The following is a 24212-nucleotide window of genomic DNA, read 5'->3' on the forward strand; positions in this document are numbered from 1 at the left end:
AGACGAGAAGAATGGAGGTATTTGGATGTTTTTAAATGGGTAATTTTGGTCGAAGATAAAGACGCAACCACTGAGCATCAGCTGCTACATTAAAATGAACAACATGTTTTGTCTATAACTCCAAAATGGAACGGATTACTCTGAAAATAATCCCAACCCTTAGTCGACATGAGTGTGAGTAGAAAATGAGTGAAATTTGAATTTCAGGTGAACTATCAGTTTAATTTCAGTCTCGAAAAACATCTTATTTGAAGATAATAATGGGCAAATATAACACCCCAATTGCTAAATTGTTAAAATAATCCATCAATAGGGTGAGAAAAACATTGTAGTTTTTTTTGTATCAGGAAATTATTCTTGTTTTTAGAAACTTTTTCATCCTTCTGGCATCCTTTTTAAACTTAAACTTTTATAAACAATTGCTTTTTCTATTTTATTCTTTATTAATGCAGTTTATCATCATCAAGTCATTTTTTACTTAAAATCGATTTGCTGTGATGCTCATAATGCACTGCAACAGGCTCACGATACACTCACACGAGTTATCAGCATGTTAACCCGGATTATATACGGTCAACGTTGTTGAATAAATTAGAATTATTGATGACTCAGATTAGGGATGATTCCATGTGGTTCTCCAGTGAGTTCTGTAATTCCTGAGGGACTCGGCGGCTCAGCTGGTCTCTCCACTTGCACCTGCACTCAGGAATGTTTTCCTCCAATAGCACTTCCGTCTCCCGCTGTCCACTCTGCAAACTGGAATGTCCTAATCCGAAGAGACAAGTCGTCACTGCAGCAACGCCTTTTAAAAAAAAAAAAAAAAAATGACACTATTTTTGACCTCCAGGAACATGTCGGGACTGTCGCTGCCGACTTTGATCCGGTCGGGTCGTGATAAGGATCAATGGTAGCTGCTCCTTTATCTGCCGGAGTTTGTTTTGTTTGGAATGCTTCAGATTGTTGTGGCGGTCACTCAATGGGACCTCAGGGACACGCTGGTGAAAGTGGCCAGGCCTCACTGTAGTCCATCAGATTAACCCGGAGCCCCTTTGTTGACACATCAAGACCACCTGCTGCACACAACGCAGCACACTTTCACTTTTCAGCAACACAACAAGGACGGACCGAGCCTCCCGCGTCACACTCAGGCAGAACCACCGAAAGAAAAGCGAGGCAGACGCCAATCTTCCGCCCGTCGGATTCCAATCAGGGGGGACCCGGCAACCCGCTGGCGTCCCCCCCACCGGACTTTGGACCGAAGTCCGGGCGGCATTGCTGGCTGCCCAGGCCGTCACCCGGTGCCCGGAGTGAGGCGTCTTCTGAGGGTCCGTGACAAAAAGTGGTCGGGCCCTCTGGGATTACTATTAGCATGCTAGTTGTGGTGCTTAAGATCCGGGGCTGAAAGGAGAGGACAAGAGGCAGGACCCCCACTCTTGTGTGAGGCAGGGAAGTGTTTCTGTTTCAGCTGCTAATGCGCCACTGACTTATGCATGTATACACACTCGCATGTGTGTGTGTGTGAGGGATCGTAGCGTCCATCGGCATGTGGAGGCACTGAGTGACATTCTGAGATGTTCTGTTCAGAGTTTGACAACCGCAGACGCACACTGTCGATGAGCACAAACGCACACATGGATGTACACGTTCATGAAGATGTCATACAACTTTTTTTTTATAAACAAACCAACAAAAATACACACACCAAAACCAGGCCTAGAATACAATTTGAAGACACAGAAACAGGCACAGAAACACGCAAACACACGCACACAAAAAAACAAAAATGTCCACATACACTAAAACATTGCCCAAAACTGAATTTATGAATTTATAAATGAATTTAAACACGACGAACACACACACACATGGTTGCACACATACATAAAAATGTTCACAACTATATCTTGATGAAGATTAGATTGAAAACACATGCACAAACATGATGCAAACACACACCATTATACATCATTACAAATACAATTGTACAGACAAAAAACGTGCACTCACACAAATGTACACATAGACCAACACATTGTCCAAGTAAAATCTGAAAACAAAGTCAAACGCACACAAACAAACACACTGACAGACACAAAAATGTACATATAGACCAACACAATGTCAAAGGACTGTCTAAGGATAAACACACTGACAGAGACACAAATGTACACACACACCAACACAACGTCCAATTACAATCTATAGACAAACAATCACACATTCATGCAAACACATGGACAGACACACAAATGTACATATAGATCAACACAATGTCAAAAGCCTGTCTAAGGACAGACACACACAAACAAACTAACTGACGGAGACACAAATGTACACACACACCAACACAATGTCCAATTACAATCTAAAGACAAACACTCACACTTGCATGCAAACACGCCGACAGACACACAAATGTAAATATAGACCAACACAATGTCAAAAGACTGTCTATGGACCGACACACACACAAACCCACTGACAGAGACACAAATGTACACACACACCAACACAATGTCCAATTACAATCTAAACACAAACACTCACACTTGCATGCAAACACGCCGACAGACACACAAATGTACATGTAAATGTAAATATAGACCAACACAATGTGAAAAGACTGTCTGAAGACAAATAAACACATAGACACACAATCACACTGACAGACACACACAAACACAGTTTCCAAACAATCTGAAGACAAGCAAGAACACTCACACATGTACACACACAGACAAATGTACACACACTCCAAAACAATGTTAAAATATAATTTGAAGACAGACATACTTGCACACACACACACACAGAGACATACACAAAGTCTTGTATAGACACCAAACCAAGGATTTACACATAAACTCACATTGGATAACACACACACTGCCAGCTATAAAATCATACACACACATTAATATGCAAAGACTGACAAAAATTAAATGAAACACACATAAGAAAACAAACACAAAAAACACACAGAGACATCCACAGACAAGACAGAGGTTACAGAGTAAACCATCTCCAGCGAACACCTACAAGCTCGTTCATGATGTTGCAGGACCTCGGAGTACTCTGAGGAAACCGTCTCTAGGGAAGTTTGAGCTCCTCGTAGTGATGATAGTTTAGGGGTCACCGGAGTGTGTGAGCACCTAGAGACGCCTGTATGGAAATGTGTGTTTGATTGTCCAGTCAAACACAAATGTGTGTTTGATTGTCCAGTATGTGTGTGTGTGTGTGTGTGTGTGTGTGTGTGTGTGTGTGTGTGTGTGTGTGTGTGTGTGTGTGTGTGTGTGTGTGTGTGTGTGTGTGTGTGTGTGTGTGTGTGTGTGTGTGTGTGTGTGTGTGTGTGTGTGTGTGTGTGTGTGTGTGTGTGGATCTCTTCACTGGGAGATTTCCCACCGTGCTCAGCGTGTCTGGGCTCTGTATGTTTTCGGGGTTGCACGCGTGACTCCGCCAGCTGTTCCATTCTCCCGTCGTCCCCCTCAACCCTACCCGAGACCCCGGGTCCCCCTCGTCGACCCCCCCACCCACTCCCCGCCGAGGCCTGCTCTTCATCTGATAAGAGCGGCGCTGGCGGACCCTCAGAGCTGCAGCCCACCAACAATACTGCGCACTCGCAGCATTTACATGTGAAAACATCTTATCTGCGGCGGCGCTCGCTCTGCAGCCAAGTGTTCGCTCAGGATCTGCTCTCACAACTTCGAGACCCCGAACGAAGATTAACGTCGTAAAGAGTTCGCAAAACAATAGCAACATTGTTGACATGAGTCTCTTTGGGAAATTATTTTCATTTCAACTTTAATTTGAAGTCCAAATGTTTCACTTTTGCTTTTCTCTCAAGCTATCATGTAGCATACCGAGAGCTAATTTAACGCTAGCTGGTATAAACTGTAAAAACTTATTTTCATATAATTATGTTAATTAGTTTCGTAAATATAAACAATCCCGTCATTTCAATACTAGTTTTCTCTACGTAGCCATTAGCACAGTGGTGTTGCGCAGCTGAATTTGATAATTGCCGTTTCTAGTAGCTAAAGTCTACGCAATTAGCGCCCAAAGCGAGAAGAGCGTTTTAATTGCTGGAACATCCGTCAAACCTTAACCAGGAAGAGCGTTGGTTTTAGCACTTGCTAATTGCTGTTAGCGCTTAGCTATAACTGTTAATAACGCTACAACTTTTAATCAATAAAGTCCGACCGATCTGAAAAGAACAATCTTGGATACCTGAACAAACTTGATGTTTATTATGTGTTTTCGTGAGTGACTAGCAAAGTGTATTAGCATTAGTAATTGAGCGTCTTTCATGTTTGCGTAGTTCGTTAGCTTAACTTTTGAAGCATTTAACCACTAAAAGTACCAATAAAAAAACTTTATTTAAGTTTTCCGTTACTTTGGTTTGTTGGTTAAACAACATTTTTAATTATTTTAGATGAATTTTTGAATCCTTGGCTGTTGTTCGGGTAAACTTCAGAATGCTAGTAACACGGCTAGTGATGCTAGTAACACAGCAAGTGATGCTAGTAACACAGCAAGTGATGCTAGTAACCTGTCGTTGACACAAGAGGGTCTGACCTCGTGAAACTATGAGAGCAGCTGCCGTGAGACGGAGGCTTTTAATTAAAGTCTGCTGTTGAGAGCTGAACAAACATGGGCCTCAGCATCACCGTGAAGATGAAGAGGAAGAAGAAGAGGAGGAAGAAGAGGAGGAGGGGGAAGAAGGGGAAGAAGAGGAGGAAGAGGAAGAGGAGGAGGAGGAGGAGAAAAGTGAGGGCCAGTCAGCATCTTAAATTTCATAACTCATAACGTAAGTCTTTGATATCATCTCAACTGTCGACGTTCATCTATGAATCTGATAAATGTTCATCACTTTTTTTCTAATGCTGCTTTTTTCCCATAGTTGCCATGACGACAAACATCACAACCTTTATCAAACTCTTTGACGTGTTTTCAGTAAAAAGAAAAAAAGAAAACTGTTGATCATGTTTGACACGTTAAGTACATCGCCTTATAGGAAGTCATATACCACCATCTAGTGGCTGAAATTGAGTACTACATGATGTGTCAATTATAGTAGTGTCATTTAAAAACAAAGAAATACATGTTTTTTTTATGAATACCAGATGAATGAAAACAATATTAATATTCAACAATACACAGATATTGATTGTTGAGATAAGTTAAGAATAAAAAAAATAGTTTTATGTATCGCATACTAGTGTGACTAGAGTATAATAACATATTTGGGATCAGTATAAGAGGCGAAGAAGTGGGTGCAGCCACAGTGCTCTAAGAAGCAGCACCTTCATTTTCCAGAGCTCAGTAGGGGGCGCTATTGGTAGAGAAAAAAAAAAGGTTTGCCATCACAGTGTGATTATTATTTTAATTGTACACAGAATAAAAAAGCCGGGACAAAGTACCCGACAGTACCATCATCGCTTCACATCTTCAGTCGAGGAAACTGAACGTCAGGCTCTTTGGTTTTGATGCTTTCATTGATGATTATCTTCGCCAACATTCTCCTCGTACACTTTAAATACTTCTATTTACACGCTGCTGCCAACAATCGCTAACATTCGGTGACCCGGTCTGCTTCACGCTCGGGACCAGAATCTTCTGGATTTCAAAAGAATTGGTCTTTAAATAATGATTCTTCCTGGAATGACTGCTTGACTCTTAAACATTCTTTCGTTAACAAGGTTTTTTGTTGCGAATACAAACATGTGATCGTTTTTCTTCCAAAACTGATGAAATTCTATTGTATAAAATGTTCTACACAGTGGAAGAAAAAAAGCATTAACTATGATTAGTTAAATCCAAAATAACCCATAATCTAGAGCGACGGTCATGAGAAGCTGCTGTGGAAAGTGTCCAGCAGAGGGAGCCACAGCATCGTCCGCCCGTGTCACGCCACACTCCTCAGTCTTAAGAGCTACAAGTGACTCGACGCCACTGTTGAGTCCGAGCTCTGTTCTGTGGGTTCCGCGAGGTTCTCCGACCTCCGAGGTTCCTGCGTCGCTTCGTATCGTGGAAGCTCGGAATCGGACGCAGCGTTCTGCAGGTACGGAGGCGGGGGCAGGTCGAACCAGGGGGGCCGGCTGGAGACAGAAAAAGTCACATTGTCGGACCTTCTGGCACGTAAACCATGATTATCAAATCATCACTGAGATTTCCTACGATTAGCGAAGCACCTGAATGCACCTTAACAACTTCCCTAAACCTTCTCTCACCTGACGTCCAGGACCGCCTGCGAGTACGACGGCGGCGAGTCCAGCGACAGTCCGGAGGGGAACAGCGACCCCGACAGCAGCTGCAGTTCTTGGGAAGACGCCGAGTACTGGGCCGAGGTGGAGGAGCCGGGACCGTGGCCCCGGTCCAGGATGACCAGCCGGGACAGGAGCAGCGGCTGGTGGTGGTGGTGGTGCGACGAGCCTCCCAGGACGCCGCGGGGCAGCAGGACGCTTCTCTTCCTCTGGTGGTGGAGCACCAGGGCCAGCAGCGCCACCACCAGGACGAAGATGATGGCGCTGCCGATGACGGCGTAGGTGATGCTCGGGTAGTAGCGCAGGCGGTAGTCCAGGGTGACGAAGTCCTGACCCGGAGCTTCTGCGTGGAGAGAAAAAAAAAAAAAGAGAAGATGAGTCAGATGTCTTCATGAAAATGGATATATGGTGCCCTCTACTGGTAGAGCAGTGTAGTTGCATTGTCCAGTAAGTCATTTATATTTATAGAGAGCTTTTCTAGACCAGGGTCACAAAGCTCTTGAACAATCAAAAAATATTGACTAAAAAGATAAACCACAGTCTGCATGTGCAATTTTGGGGAAACGTATGGAAATGAATACAACCATCGTCTCTGACCTTTCGCCGTAAAGCAGTTCATACTGAACTATTTTCCTTTGTTCTGTTCTAATGAAACTTTACATCCTTTTTGAAGTGATGGCGCCACCTAATGACCTCTAAACAACATGGCACTGTTTCATGAAGCTTCATCACTAGTAAATATATAATTGTTTGGCCCCCAAGAGACACAGATTAAAGATTTTGGGCCCTCGTAGAACCAAGTTTGACATCACTGAGCTAGAGTTACTTTGCGAGTGAAAAAAAATTAAATAATAATCACGCAAATTTGCAAAAAGGCTAAATTTAAACAGAACCTTGTTGCATTTAATATAGAGTTTTAAAAAACGACTTATGTTGGTCGATAAATGAACAGAAAATGACATAGTTTTTAATAATTTTAATTTGCTGACCTTTGATGACTAGGAGAACATGAATAGATTAAAAAAAAAAAGAAGGTGTGACAGATGACTTAAAAAGATGAGAGCGATACATGATAAACATCTCTCCTTGCGCTTGATGGATCTACTGACAACTTTCTACTTTAAGAAACACCTTAAGACGTTTCTATTTGTTCAGGCTTTTCCTTGAATTTCTCGAACTCCTGTGTTGTTCTCAGTATTATCTTGATCTTTAAAGTATGTACTTTTTTGAGTATTGTTTTGATTGTCTAAGCGCTTTGTGACCCTGGTCTCGAAAAGCGCTATATAAATAAATATTACTTACTTACTTACTTACTTAAAGAACCATGTGTAGCTTGTTCTCAGTCATTAGCAGTTAATAAATAAAAATGGCTGACGTGCCCTTTTCTCAGCGACAGACGTCTGGATCTAACACCGACTGACACGGCGAGTCACAGTCGCCACAGTCGAATTCACTAAAAGCGAAATAGAATTCCTTCAATTCCGCCGACTCGACTTCTTTCAGAGGATATTCGAGCGGGCGTTCGAGGAGAAGCCGAGGTGGACGTCGCTTCGTCTCCTCCAGGGCGCTGCGAGCCGAGGACTTAGAATAAGGTATTTGCAGTTTGCTGATTCAAACCTCTGCGGGTCCTGCGGCGCTGTAAACATCAAACCGAGTCGTAAAGAGTTCAGAACAGGCGCGTGTACGAGGCTTAACTTCTCCACGTGTTATCGTTCGCTGCGAACGTGTTTCAAACGCGAGCGTCGACTATTGTCAGAGCGACAGATACCCGGAGGTGGAAATGAGACGCCGAAAATTGCTTCCATATGAGGGAACACAATCCCCCGGAAGAGCAGAGGAGTCGGAACTTTATAGACTTCTGTGCTTTTGAGTTTTTAAATCGACTCACGCGTACCTGCCGGCTCTCGCAGGAGACTGAGGGACGTGTGCAAAACCTGGAAATTAAACCTGGATCCACACGTTGCTCGTATTCGTTATTTATTTAAAACTGCATTTTTTTTACAAGCTCTGGTGGTGTTTGATAGACCCTCAGAGCCCCTTAGATCACTAGTGTGGGGGGAACTATGTTATAATTACAGTTTGTTTTTGCTAATACTGCGTTAAGTACTCATTAACATACATCCTAGTAGGTCCTAGTTTTACTACCAAGACTTCTAGAGGTGCGGGAAAACTAACATCAATATATGTATATATAGACTTTTTTTTCACTACATATATCAATATTCATCAGCTAAAGGAACGAAAACAGCTAGAACCTGGCAATGACTGAGGACGAGAGGATACAGCCAACTCTAGTTGTTTTTAAAACTGATATTTGGACATATTTTGGCTTCCAGTTCTACAGACGTTACCAAAATAGTGAAAGGATCCCAAGATGTCACTAAATCTTCCAAAATCATTACGGAAAATACCAGAGTGTGTAAATATATCGTGTCGTACTGTAAGCTGCAAATACTTCTACATCAAAGGTGGGGTGGGTGATCTTCAACATGTTGTGAGCAAGCTATATTAGAATTATTCCATGGTTATTTTTTGTTAAACTGTTTATTTGTCAGGCAACTATAATGTTTATTTTTTAAATGTAATTTACTGTTATTTCTGGACTGAGTATAAGCTGAATCTAACTGAAAGAATTATAATTTGGTACATCGGTCGCTCCTGTCAATAAGCAGCAGGTGTCCTCGTTGTAGTAATAAGATATTTACACAAACGTATTTTAAATGTTTAACACAGCAGTAAAAGCCAGTCAGTCTCCAACTGTCTCCATGTTTCTACATCCATTTATTGATGTTAAAACAGAACAAAATAAAACCATTGTTTACTTCTTCTAGTTTGACGCAAGGTTAGCATCCACCATTTGGTGCAACAGCGCCACCTCTTGTTCCGGAAAACAAACAACCTTCTTCAGACATTTACCGTCTCGCACTTGAGCTTTCCCTGCCACAGCGCCACCTGCCTGTTAACTTGTGAAAATCAATATATTAGAATCGTACGGGCGAATAGCGTGTAGGAAAAGTAGTGGTTTATGGGCTTGGCTAAATTCTCCAAAAATAATACTTTGAAAATCCAGCCCTGATTTTAACGTGACACTAATGGTTGACGGTGAAATACACCATCTCGACAGCAGATACGGTAGCTATGGTAACAGAAGCGGAGGTTTCATCAAAAGTACGCGCAACAGTGGCAGTAGTGAGTACCTGAAGTGACCACTCCAGGTCTGCACTTGTACCCACATTCAGACCGGGGGCCTCAGTTTTAATGAAAGCTAATGAAATTCAGCTGCTGCAGACGTTCTCAGCCCCTGAAACAAGCCCCTCTGACCCGCACTTGTCGTTGAAAATTGGTTCGCTCGTTCACGAACCCATTCATTACGGTCCCGGCGCTGAGACACGAAACAAAGAGGAATTATTTCCATAATTACGTCGTTTATAGAAGAAAGATTGTAAAAAAAAGAAGAGGTGACTCTGCTGGTCCTTCTTCTCGTCGACCCCCCCCACAAAAGACGCTCATCCCGCCGTATCCCCCACAAAGGAAGCTGGTTCGCTACATTAGCGACGGAGTCCTGAGAGCTCGATTCAAATCAGAGATGAAAAGACGGAACAAGAGATGAAAAAAAAAGTGGAGCCCGGTTGCGTCGGAACCTCCCGCAGGCTCTCTGTGTCGGAGCCTGAGATCAGTCCACGGAACTGGATGGAGCTGCTTTCATTGATCACTGCCACCTGCTGCAGGTCAGCTGCTACCCTCGGACCCCGGCTCGCCGCTTCATCAGCGCTGTCATGCTCAAAGCCAAAGAAATGCTCGCCTCGCTCAACAACGTGACCTTGACCTCTTGAGTTTTTTTCCCCAACGCGACGGAAGTGTTCGCATTACATCAACATGTCTTGCTCACTGGAAACAGATGGAGCTGATATTAGGTTTCATGTGTTTGGGAAAAGGTTTGAAGAGCAAGAGAAGAGAAGGAACGTCGGATGAATAAATGAATGCTGTCAGTAGGGGGCAGCAGAGCGTCTCCCTCAAAATAAAAGACCCAAAAAAATGTCGCCCTTCGAGGAAACGACAGGAGAGCGACGGGAGAGCGACACAAACAGCAGGCGAGACGTCAACAACACTTTGAAGATTCACAAAATACTCCAAATGTCACATTTGTTGAAGCACTGGTTTGTACTGACCTGACACCATCTGTTGCATGTTTAAAAGTTTGATTCTTGTTACACTTTGAATCATTACACTTTTTATTACATCATTAATTCAAATCATAGAATGTTTAAAATACAGTCAAACCTTTTGAACTGTATATTTTAATCAATATTTTAAACTGTAATTTCCAGCTGTAAATCTCTATTTACAACTATAATCAAACAATTTTCAACTATAATCAAACAATTTTCAATTATAATCAAACACTTTTCAACTATAATACATTTTTATTTAAACTATAATCAAACAATTTTCAACTATAATCAAACAATTTTCAATTATAATCAAACACTTTTCAACTATAATACATTTTTTTTTAACTATAATCAAACAATTTTCAACTATAATCAAACAATTTTCAACTATAATCAAACAATTATCAATTATAATCAAACAATTTTCAACTATAATCAATTTTTTTTAAACTATAATCAAACAATTTTCAACTATAATCAAACAATTTTCAACTATAATCAATTTTTTTTAACTATAATCAAACACTTTTCAACTATAATCAATTTTTTTTTAAACTATAATCAAACAATTTTCAACTATAATCAATTTTTTTTTAACTATAATCAAACAATTTTCAACATCAAACAATTTTCAACTATAATCAAACAATTTTCAACTATAATCAAACAATTATCAATTATAATCAAACAATTTTCAACTATAATCAAACAATTTTCAACTATAATCAAACAATTTTTAACCATAATCAATTTTTTTAAAACTATAATCAAACAATTTTCAACTATAATCAAACAATTTTTTACACAATATTAAAACTATTTTCAACAGTAATTTGAAATACTTGAACTTCTGATTCAACACTAGTTAACAATGACACCGGAACAACCTTCATCATTTTTCAGTTAGTGATAAAACCCACAACTTGAAGCCTCGTTTGGACACATGATCAAAGAGGTTACACTAACTACCTACGGTTACCCACAATGCTCCTCTGATGAATGACTTCTCTCGTTCCCTGCTCTCGTCCTGTTGTAACAAAAGTCCCTCCTCATAAGTATGGGACGTGGAACTCTGGGCTCACAAGCCTGTGTTCAGCTCTCGCTGGTGTTTCCATGGACTTGAAAGCCCCTCCATGTGGACCCAGAGAACGATGCTAAAGTACAGCCTTTCAACTGCGCCACTTTAATTACATCAGAGTGCTATTTTCCCACATCTCTCACTCCCTTCCACTCTCCTCTCCTCACCCCTCATCCCTTTGTTCCTGCCTCTCTCCCTCTGAGCTACTTCCTGCCGGAGCTCCACTGACATGTGCAGTATATGATGGAGTCGCTTCATTATTTACACTCACGCGCCGCTTATCTGTCCAAGAACAACTAACGTGGATGTTCCCTTCGCCTCTCGTCGCTCCTTCTCCCCTCTCTGCATTGCATTATCCCGAGTCTGCATCAATCTTCCGCCGTGGCGTGGGAGCAGCGCCGGGACATGGAGAGGTCAGCGATAACACCAGGAGTGGGCAGCGAGGAGAATGGAGAACGCTAACAAATGTCCAGGCGGCGAAGAGATAAGCCCCCCTCACACCCCTCACACCCCCTCGACGCATCACCAGATCTCATTTCCTTCCACGTTGGGGAGAACTTTCTTACGTTCACACATTTACATCCACGAGTCAAACCTCTGCAGGATGATTATCAGCAGCTGGAACACGCTCTTTTGATTGTATCTTTTGTTCCAGCGCCGGCTCTATTTTTAGCCTCATCAGACGCTTTTTTTCCACGCAAACACTTCTTCCAATAAGTTGGACTTAAAACTGATAAATGTAGGAGCTTCAGCAATGCCGTCGGTGTGATTGATAATTTTGATTAACGCTCTTATTTCTCACCAGTTTAACTAATGTTACGCTTCTTTAAAACCACTGAGAGGCTCTTGAGCTAAAGCTAAAGCTAACACTTAGCAGATCAAACACAAGGAGCTTGTTGAGAACAAGAGGATTCTATGAACTTGTTTCATCGCCTGCATGTAAATATAGATAGTTCTAACCCCTTAAAACCTGTACGGGTCTGACAGACATTTTTTAGCGGCCTGGGAAAACAACAACAAAAAAACAAAACAATAAATGATCCGTTCTGTTGGTTATTACTAGCGATGGTCTGATGAAGATCATGAAGCAGTGCCATGTTGTTTAGAGGTCAGAAGGTGGCGCCATCAGTTTAAAAATGATGTGATGTTTCATTAGAATAGTTGTTCAAAAGAAAGGAATATAGTAAATAGAAAATAGTGCAGAGACCGCCATCTAGTGGACTCTGAACATAATGTCACTGTTTCATGAAGCTTCTTCAGATCATCACTGATTATTACTGCCTGGAAGGTGTTTTATTTTGGGTAAAAAACACCGGATTTTATCTTAAATAACTCAGTGAAAATGAGTAAAACACAAACTGTTCAGAAAAAGAACTTCTGTTTCGTCATTACATTTAAATAATGCATAAACACAAACTCATACATTGGAAAAAAGTAAAAGCTAGGAGACACAAACATACAGAACACCATCATCAGCATACAATCAAATATTAGACAATATAAACATGTAGTTCAAACCAGTCTAGTGCTCTTGCTGATTCAGCGTTATGCTAAAATCATTTTTTAATGCACTTTGTAGTTCTTTTGCAGGTGATGCTTTTTTCTATCTGAACGTCGGTCCGTGAATATAGTCCTGACATTTGAAGGATTAAAAGGCTGCCTTAAAGTACATATATTTTGTTTAGTTTCTGGTTCTCCAGACATTAGTGATAATGTCGTGAATTATTTGTTGCACGGTTGCCATTTTACTGCATGTACATTTGTTTACAAAATAAGATCTTTGGATAGTTTCAGGTTTTATCTTCCTGGTAAAAAAATGTCTCTCAGTAGTTCATATGAAAATACTGTCTCTTCTGTAAATCAGTTTGATGGTCACATGACACTCTTGTGTCTCTGGACGGGTCGTCCAGGCGACGTTACACAGTGAGGATCATCTTCAAATGAAACCAACCATCGCAGAAAAGATGAAAAAATAATAAAGATTTGAAAATGTTACGTAGTGTTGCTTTAATTCAAGCATAAAATATACTTTCATCATGTTTCTGAACAGTTTTCCAAGTCAAATATCTTAAGTTCTCTCCAGAAGAACCAGCAACTTTTGCTCAATTCAATTTTTTGTTATGACTAACAGAAGGTGGCGCTAGAGAGCCCTTTAACGGCTGCACATGACTCAACAAGGCTGTGAGGTTGACGATTCTTTCCCTTCATTTCAGAATCATTTGTATCCATGGAAAGGTGTTCTGTCTACAATGTTTTCTGTTAAATCCAGAGAGGCTTCTAGTCAAGGTCGCAGCAGGTCTATTTTGAGTTGCATCAGCATTTTCTTTTCTATGGCAGTATATCAGTGCTACGAGAATATTGAAGGGTTGAATTAAAAAAAAAAAGTTTGAACATTTTTATATTGAATTTAAAAGGTTTTAATTAACAAATATTGAATTAAGAAACTTTGTTTTCAATAATTAAGATTTGAATTGCAAATTTAATGTGTGAAATAAAAAATATTAATTTAGAAAATGTATTTAAAAAAAAGACTTGAAATGATTTTATTAAAACATTTTTTTTTTAATGCTTCAAAATTTAAATGATTCTTTTTTTTTTTTAAACTAAATGTAAAGTTTCAATATTTAAGATGTTAAATTCAACCATTCAATATACTGTTGGCACTAGTTTTTCCCATGAAAGATAAAACTGTAATTTGTAAATGTAACTTCATTTTCTAGGTGGATTCTTCTGGTAAAACTAAACACACATTTACATACAAAGTAAATAAGCTCATAAAAGTAGAATTTTAGGGCTGATATCTAGACATTTTCCAGTTTAATTTTTTCCAAATAAGAACCACTTAAGTTTTATGACGTTATACTGACAAGAAAACGTAGCTTTCAGTCATGTTGATACAAACATGTCGATCTAATCATGTGTCTGCGATTGTACGTTAGAAAATGGAAACTCTTTACAAGGTCAACACTCTCAGACGTGATCTCTGTGGTCGAGATGATAAAAGCGTGGATTCTCTTCAATCCAGCAGGAATGATGAACCGTGACCCGGCGGAGAACAAAGACAAAGTTTGTGTGAACGACCACCAGCGCGGCGGCCAGTGAGGCGGAGCGAGGTGTCGGTTCACACCGGGCTGTTGAACACACAGCCGGGTCCTCCACCGACGCCATTGTCCGTCTTTAACCAAACAGAACCGCAAATTACCAACAGACATGCTAAGTTGCTTTTTATCTCCCCCTTCTCTCCGCCGTCCTCTCTCCTGATTGGCCGAGGGCGAGAGAATACAGCGACCGTCTCATTACGCTCGACCCGGGGGTGAACGTGTGGAGAAAAAAATGGTCGCATCAAAAGAATTTTATATCTTAATTGTCGCACTTCAGAACAAAAAGCGAGTGTTTCGCCCACGAGGGGCGAGCAGGGTGCTGCGCAGATGTTGGCTTCACTCTCCACACCAGCCTCGTTCACATTCACACCGGCAGTGGAGGGAAGAAGAAAAAAAAAAGTTGGTCCTCCGGCCCCAACATTCCTTGCGTCTGCAGCTGGAGTGTTGACTCTTGATGGTGCAGGGGTTCAGGGCTTGAGCACAGCAGGGGGTCTCGCTCTCAAACTACTTTGTCTTGACGATAATTATTGCTGTAAGTTTGTTAGCTTTAGCTGCAGCTGCACTTAGACTCACCAGCGACTCATGAACACGACGTGGTAGCAAACTGTTACGTTTAGTTTGTTCTTTCTACAACAAAATGTTGCTTTTGGTGAAACAGACTGTTTTGTCATTTTGTCAACGCTTGTTCATATATATATATAATCATCACACAGTATCAGATTTTACTTTTATAAATGTCCTTATGCATGATTATTATATTATTGTTGATTCTTTTCATTCACTGAACTGACAAAAAACTGTTATAGTATGTGGAAATACTGAAAAAAAACCATTTTCATTTCCATGTATAAAAAAAAGTGCTTATTTATTTTCTCGGGTCAAGTTGGTTGTTTGTTGGTCATTTTCTAAAAAACATTTGATAGAATTTTTAAGAATTTTCAACATTTAAAAAATGGTTTTGTAATCAAAAGTAATTTTCATCAATTTCCTTATCAAGGAGTGAACGTCATTCAACGGCGGTTGATCATCACAATGTTTATTATATATTTAATGAGATTCTCTTGGGATTCAATTCAATCTGAAAATCCATGTTTTTTTTCACAATCAAAATTTACTGTAAGAATTAAAATGCATTTATATACATATACATATATATTTTTTTATCACAGACACGTACAGGTAATTAGTTTAGGGTGGACAAAATACACATTTTAAATGTTTTTCTGAATGTGTTCTAAGTTAAAATTCAAGTTTAAGAACTAATTATTGACACAAATGCAACCATGAATGTAAATTCAAGCTCGTCTCATATTTACATTTACATTCTGCCACTCATTCATTTAATATTAAACATGAGTGTCCGAGTTAAGTCGCTCATACGACCACTAGGGGGCAGACGTTTTCCACATTGACTTCACCCAGACACACACAGGAGTAGAGAGGGAGACACTTTCCATTAGCACTGGTGGAGCATATTGAGGTGGAGGAGGACGAGTGGAGGAGGACGAGTGGAGGAGGACGAGTGGATGCCGAGCGGGCGAACCATCTGGCATCAAACGTGCCAATCAACAGCCTCACACAATTAACATACAGTCCTGGAACACAAAAGCCACGAGTGACTCCTCAGAAGTTCAAACACAACCGTGTCTTTGGACAACAAAATCCCACCAACACCACCACCACACCCCCCCAAAATCCTTTTATCCTGCTCCAGCGTCAGCGAACTGAGCCCCACATGCTGAATAGATTTGTGTGGACGAACCACTTTGTGGGTTGTTTTGGCCTCTGCTCTCGTCAGGCATTAACTCCCGGCAGGAAAACAAACTTTTAAAACGTGACAGCGGGAACTTCGGGGGCATATTAAACTCAAACGGTCGCGGCTCCGACCCAATTTACGGCCCCGGACTTAAACCTCGAGTCTACATGGGGAACATAAACAAGCCCTCGGTGGCTCTCGACGCTATTGTTGACGCGAGAATGTGTTTGAGATCCACGCGAGGGACTCGGGCAGAATGGCAATGAAGCCAGAGTCAGAGGAGACTACTTTGTCTTCTAAGAGTGGCTGGTCTTCCATGCGTCGGCTGCAAGAATGTGCTTTAAAAAAACCCGCTTGACGTCTCCATGGCCGGCCCGGGGACCTTCAATACATACATCAATACTCTGTAATCTCTTCAGCGAGCGCTTAATGGCGAGGGTGGATGGAAACTCTCCGTCAATGACAGCGACGTCTTCGGCCTGTAGTTAACAACAACTGCTACACTCCCGACTCGCACTGACGTCCAATTACAGCAGTTAATCTGACAGTAATGACGCAGGACTCGTTCCTGATGGAAACTCTTTGGCTTGAATCAAAGCCATTTATCAGTGATGAGAAGCACTTATATGTTGAGAAGTACTACATTCACACAGGGACTAGTTATGTCTGTTTTGACTGACGGGGAAGAGACCAATATATGCAAAGTTTTAACATTCCATTATCGAATAACTCTTGTGTTATCTCTGGGTCATGGTGACCCGAATGCCCATAAAATAATGTAATTGTTTATCCCTTGTGTTGTCTCTCGGTCATGATGAACAACCTCCACCACTGCATATGTATTTATGTTTTATCTTGACCCAGAGACAATACAAGGGATACCTCAAACACATTTATTTTTGGGTCTTCGGGTCACCTTGACCCAGCGACAACAAGAGGGTTATGAAAAGCAAATGCAAGAAATCAACACAAAAAGATCCAAAACATTAATATTAATTATTTTATACTATTGCAACAGTAGAGGTCGCCAGAAACACCGTTTAAAATCTTAAGGATTGGGTATTTAAGAAAAATAAATAGGAATAAAAATAGATTTAATCAAGTTGATTTCGAAATTACTTGTAAAAGCAACAGAAAAGTTACTTTTCTTTTATTTAGTATCAACTAGTTGTTAATTTAGCAATATAGAGCAGTACTTTGACTTACTACTGTATATAATATCTATATTTCATCTCTTTATATCACCTTTTTCGGGGAACTGAGTTGGAAATAAATTCCACTACAGTAATGTCGGTAAAAAAATATAGTCTTGGCTTAAATTGTCTTTTCAAGTTTGACTTTTTTTTATGTCGACTACAGCAAGATGTTGAAAATATCCTAAGATAAATATCTTCATGTGAACAAAGTGATGCACATCATATCGCGACACACAGAGTTTTAGGTTTCAACCTTTATGGTTAATGCTGTGACTCATATTTTGAGTTATGTTACATCTGATATAAATTACTGTTGAATCCTCAACGCCTCAAGAGGATCCGCCTTCACAAGCTATTAATCAAATATTAAAACAGGACATTTACTCCTGACTCGTGTCGAATGGATTAAATTCTGCTCACATATTTCTGTTGAAAAAAACTTGATTGAAAATGGAATGTAGTTTTTGTAAATCCTCCAAATAACTTTATACGTTTGTTGAATCTTCCTGTGTCCACGTAGAGCTTGTTCTGAATAAAGCGCTTGTTTGACGCAAACATTCGGATTTCATTAAGAACCAAAGCTACTGAAGTCTCCGGAGTCAGGAGAACCAGAACTATACAGAGTGTGTTGTCCTGGAAACGAAAAAGTGTTTTCTTGCCAGAGGCTGACGCCGGCCTTGACGGTGATCCAGGCTTATTTAACCAGAGTTGAACGCAATCAAACAGCCTGAATCTATAGTGTACCGCGGGTCAAGGTGATGGTTCTTTTTTTACACCACATTTACATTCACATGCCTGCAGACACAATGTTTGTGTTACCATCTAACATGCTGCCTCCTCTCTTTCACTACTAGAACCATCTTGTTGTTATTTATTAATAATAATAATAATAATAATAATAATAATAATCTCTAGCGCCTTTCTAGACCAGGGTCACAAAGAATATTGTACTTCGGATGTCATAATTCTAGTCGTTTCTTTTAACACGCCAACAGATAAAGTAAAATAACACGTTAAAAGTAAACTTGTCTTGGTTGAAACATGCAAGTCACAATATGAAAAAAAACAATTTCTTCACGTTTTCTGTTGTGACAGGTTTTATTTTGAAAAGTCATGTCTGGCACTTTTATTTTGAAATTGCTCTTCAAAGTACACAAGTAGTTCCACATGACCGACAAACTGCTTTACAGCACCGGGTCAACTTTACTTATTGAACTTTAGAAACCTACACAACCAGAACCCTTTAGCGAAGACGTTTAACGAATTGTAGTTACACTATGGCAACACTAGGGGCTGTTGGAAACACTATTTTTAAATCTTTAAGGCATCTAAGAGAACGACATACAAATTAAAATCTTGCTCCATCTCTTGATATTTTTAAACCTATTTTCAAAGCAATTTTTTTTTGAAAATTGTTTAACCGAAGACATCCTGGACAGACGTGGGTTGAACTAGACTAGGGTATTATTACATTTGATATTAATAAAACATTTTTTCTTCCTGTAATAAGTCATTTGTTTTGAGTACAAACCGGCATTTACAAACCTCAGTGACCCACAGAGAAGAGTTGAAGGGGAAGCAAAGGAAAACGTGTTTCGTGCAAACAATCTTTAAAGCATTTGGAGTTGAAATCTGAGTCAAGTGAACGTAGTAAAGACACTATAAAAACCCTGCTCATGGACCAAGTCAGTAACTCCATTAAAGACAAAGTGATGGACTACATCCCTGTACCCCGTCACCTCCCGTAACTAGGTTAGCTATGAAGCGTCGGTTCCTCCGCCTCTCGGCTGCTTCTCTGGAATATGAAGCGACAAACGGTGCGTGACACAAGAAGTCCTGCTGAGGAAGTGCTTTTGTACATTTCAAGCCGCGGCGACGTGAAGCGCTTTGATGTCCATGTCTAAAATATTCAACTTAAAAAAAAATAAAATCCCAACTGGCCGCCATCTTTATCCGAGACTCCTTGTCCTGCTAGCAAACCCTCCGGTCACCGCGGTAAAGTGGCACATCCGTGTCTTGAAGGGATCGCATCCTCCTCTTTTTCCGACCCGGGCTTTCACAGTTCTTACGCCAGAAACAATCTCGACACGGACATGAAAGATTGATTGAAAACGGCGCTGCCAAACCCGCTCTCCGATGCATGTTAACTGCCGAGCGTCAGGACGGCTCCGGTTCCCTTTAGCGTCGCGGTATTAATATTCATGTCCCGGGCTGTCACCCCGTTCCTCTGCCCGCATCCTGTCATGTTCCATATATCGCATCTTGTTAGCGTGTGCGCAGACAGAAGGAATTAATGGCCGAGTGTGTGTGTGTGTGTGTGTGTGTGTGTACATGATACTGTTTCTCAATATCCGTGTGTGTGTAGTATATCTTGTGTGTACAGATTCATGTCTGCCAAGAGAGAGAGACATGTTCATGCTTCATCGTCCCTCTATTTGCCCATCCTGTAATAACTTGTCTGCTTCATTGGCCGCCGCCATCAGACCCCCCATAACACTCGGTCAGGACTCACAGTCGGAGGCCCCCCCCGGGTCGCTTGTGCAGAACCTTGACGGACAGACGGGGGGTCTCTCCACGAAAAAACCCTCCACCAAATGATAATATATTCCCCCAGAATCTATTAATTAAATCACCTTCTTCGCCGACTTAAGGTCATTTCCAAGTCTCCACATTGAGCAGCACCTGTCAATCAATACCCTAATTGCTTCATGTATATGTTAATGTATGCGCCGAGCCGGGGGGATTCCTTTAATTGCTTCTTAGAGGGTGCGATAACCTTTGAGCAAGTCTCTTTCGAGTTTGTAAAGTAGCGTTCGTCACGTGGTTGGTTTAGGACAAAGTGTTTTTTTTTTCTCTACTTTCCTGCGGGAAATAAGGACGCTCGGAATTCTACTGGAAGCCGCTTTGAACAAATTCAAATGATGGGAACATTTTGTTGTGACTAAAATAAAAGATTGGTGTCATTTGAATAGAAGATAAGATCGTTTATTCCCCCCTTTTTTATGGTTCCGTCCATACATACATTGGGTTTTACCATTACAACCTAAGCAAATGTTACCCCATAAGAGGTTCGGTCATGTTGCTAAAGGATATTGTGCCACAGAACTTTAAAAAGTCTGGCTCATACAGACGGTTTCGAGCTTTCAACCCTTTTTCAGTAAACGACGACATGTGTTTTTATTAATAAAGCATGACTTACACCAGGTCAAAGTTTGGCCATTATTCTTTCTCTTTGTTTCTTGCCAATATCTCCATTTTTCTTGTTGTTTTCTTTCCTTTTCTTTTGGCTGGACAGCCCCTCGCAACAGTCACTGTATATAATGTGGTATGAAAAGTCTCCGCCCCGGGCCAGAACCAAACCCTTTTTTCTTTCTTAAAATCCTTTATTTTTCCCCCCTTAAAAAAAGTAGTTACTCTATAATAAGACAGTAAGTCATTCAAGCTCCAGCACAAACACGTGTAAGAATACATTAGCGGTGCCTGATCAAGGGGAAAAAGTGTCCCAGAGATGAGCGTGGAATAAGATTCCAGATTGAGATTCAAAAATGATTCAACCAATGGTGCAGGAGGTCAATGGTTGAACTCCCAGTCCTTATGCTAATCCAAGTCACTGACTGGATAATAAAATCCAAACAAGGATTCCTGGAGCATCACAGTGAGTCTGGAAAAGGTTAAGATCATTGATTACATGAATATGTAGTTTGTGACTCAATGAATCCCAGCTTGTAAAGGAATGAAACCCTGACGTAGCTCAAGGACTCACTAGATCTTTTAAAAAGAGTTTGTGTAATTTCAAGGGAAATCAAAAAAGCCACAGAAGAAGAGAACGTTAAATATTTCTCCGAGCTTCCTTTAGGGCAGGGGTCGGGAACCTATGGCTCGCGAGCCAGGTGTGGCTCTTTTGATGATTGCATCTGGCTCGCAGATCGACCGGTCGATCGCGAAGCTGTTGCGAGTAGATTGCGTGATTTAATAAAATATGATATAAGAAAATAGTAAAGAGAGCTCTGATTGGCTGCTGTGCATGTCAATCAAATGGTTATTGTGCCGATTGGTTGAAAATTTGATTGACATGCACAGCAGCCAATCAGAGCTCCTGCCTCTTCCACTGAACGCACGGAAAAGATCATATGAATCGAGAATAAAAAGAGCAAAACGTGCGACAGTCATTTTACGCAATTCAGAAAAACGATATAGAATTATAAGCTTGTTTTTTTTAAATAATATATCGAACAAAATAATGCGCGTTTGATCGCTTCAGGTTCTTCTCTAGAGAGTCACAGAAACATGATGTCAGGTCCATCAAAGTTAAGCTGCAGGTTTCAATGAAAGCGCAACAAATGCTGGTTTTCCTTTTGTGATCGCGGTCCTTAAAACACACTTGTATTAATACACCATCACATGATGACTATTTGTAAATTACCTTTATCTCACGAATATAATAAGAATACGCAGAAACACAAACACGTTAAACAGGTGCAGGTGAGACACACATTCTAATGACGTCAGAGACGATCAGACAAAGCGATGATGATGTGAAGTTACTGATGAACAGTTTTATTCTCGTTAAACTTCATCTGAAATTTAATTAATCCACTTGTGTGATTCATATCAGACAAGTTTAAAATTAACAAATATAAACTGTTAGTTTGAATTCATGTTTTCATTTGTTTTTGTTTTTTCATGATCACAGAAATGGAGAAATTTTAGTCTTGTGCTTCATTTAAATATGATGGACATATTGAAATGGAGGCATGGAAAGGGATGAACCCGTCTGAATTCTTTGTTGATTTTGATGAACAAAGGAAAACGGCTTGAATTCGTGTCAAGCACAGATTCTTACATCTGAATATTATTTATATGGCTCTCACTGAAATAAATTTCCAAATATTTTTGCTTTCATGGCTCTCTGAGTCAAAAAGGTTCCCGACCCCTGCTTTAGGGGGAAACGAAAAAACATAGGAGGGTCATCGAAGGCCACTTGAAGATGTTGACAACTCATCCTTCCGGGCGAAACCTTAAAAAGACGTCGTCACCATAACAACCGTCCTCCATGGGCAAAAGATGAGTCGTAAAAAGGGGGCGATCGCCATCTCGAATGGACGTGGCTGCAGGCCAACATGATGACTGATAAAAGGTCTCGTTGAATGTGCCGAGACGAGATGTTCTGGATTAAAGTTGACTCAGAGAGGGGGACGGAGTACGATTACAAACTGTAGCCCTTGGCAACGCACACACGGCGGCACATACTCAATGACATGTAGGAGTCACTGGGGACTCGGTTTGACAGGATGCCTGATAGAACGTTGATGTGAGCAGACTTTTAGGGAAGCGTTCGCTTTTGTCCTTGTGCACTTTTTATGAATTTATATACACGTCAAAAAAATAAGGCGTCAGTTAGTAACCAACTAAAGATTTTCACCTGCGACAAACAAGCTTGAAACTGACAATTTACCTTCCAGATACGACTTAATTTTTTTTGGTTTAAAGGCTAAGAGATTCTCTTCCCTCTCTTTTTCTACCTGTCTCCCTGCGGGCGAGTTCCAAATGTGTTGCCGCCACAGCTAAAGATATTCATCTGGCACTTCCTGTCGGAAGCTTTGATCTAAACCGTGTCACAGGAACTCTGAATACCTAAATAAACGATGTTGCCTCATTAAAATTTGAGCCACCATCTCGCAGGAGGAACCGCGACTCCAAACTCCAGGCAGGATTACTTCTTTAAATTTTTTTAAATGTGTCACCAACGACGGTCAATGACGCTACAAGAAGCAGCTGGGTGTCGCCAGATGTTTCCCTGATCAGCGGGAGACCGATCATTATCTCGTGTCCTTTTTTCACCTCAGTTAGGTTTGAAGTTTAACTAGCGAAGCCTTTGTTCCTCGTCAAAGTTTCCCGACGTCACGTTGCTGAAAAACTTCCAACTGTGGCCGGGATTATTAAAGCGAGCGGGAGGAAAAACTAGGTGACACCTCATAGAACGGAGCAAGAAGAATAATTGAGCAGCCGTTGTATTCCGAGTCTCTCTCTCTCCATCGACTGATCTCCTCTTGTAATTGAAAGGTTCCTTCGTGGCATTGCAAAATAAATCTTACAGGTATTTCCAGTACCACGTTTTATCTGATGCTGACGCCAATTTGAAGTCTTCGTTTTCATCCATCCTTCAGTTAAAGGCTACATTTTTAATACTTAATAAAAAAAAATACAGTTCAACAAATATTATGCAACAAAACAAATTAATGACAACAGCTTGAAAGGGCGTAAGTTTATGAAAAGACAGTTTTGCCGTCACTTTCACTTTCACTTGATTTACAAGTTGCTAAACCGGCGACTTCAAGATGGTGGTTCTCAATTGCAAGCACTGGCACAAACATGGACTTTTCTACCCACTAAGCTATCAGACCTTATAAACACACAACACACCTATCCGACCTGATGAAGTTGCTCACTTTTGAGTACTCATTTTCTACTCACCCTCAGGGCAACAAAGTGTTAAGAGAATTTTCAGGTTAATGTGTCTCTTTTTGGAGTTATGGTAAAATTGTAACTTCATGTTTACTCTCGGAGCTTGCATGATTTTTACTCTGCGTGTTTCCACTTCCAATTCTGCTAGAAACTATCTTAAATTATAGACAACATGTTTCCG

General features: G+C 40.6%; 1 protein-coding gene across 1 annotated transcript in view; it reads right to left on the bottom strand.

The window, feature by feature from the left end:
- Positions 1–5386: 5386 nt before the first annotated feature.
- ldlrad3 (low density lipoprotein receptor class A domain containing 3) overlaps positions 5387–24212 on the bottom strand; it is an 81444-nt gene continuing 62618 nt past the window's right edge. The window contains exons 5-6 of the mRNA XM_087797593.1: positions 6231–6606; positions 5387–6098 (exon numbers count right to left, since the gene is read on the bottom strand). Coding sequence (XP_087653719.1) covers positions 5933–6098; positions 6231–6606 — 542 coding nt within the window. The 3' untranslated portion in view covers positions 5387–5932. The remainder of the gene's footprint in view (positions 6099–6230; positions 6607–24212) is intronic.

This window comes from Callionymus lyra, chromosome 8 (genome assembly GCF_982586985.1).
Source record: "Callionymus lyra chromosome 8, fCalLyr1.hap1.1, whole genome shotgun sequence".
NCBI lineage: Eukaryota > Metazoa > Chordata > Actinopteri > Syngnathiformes > Callionymidae > Callionymus > Callionymus lyra.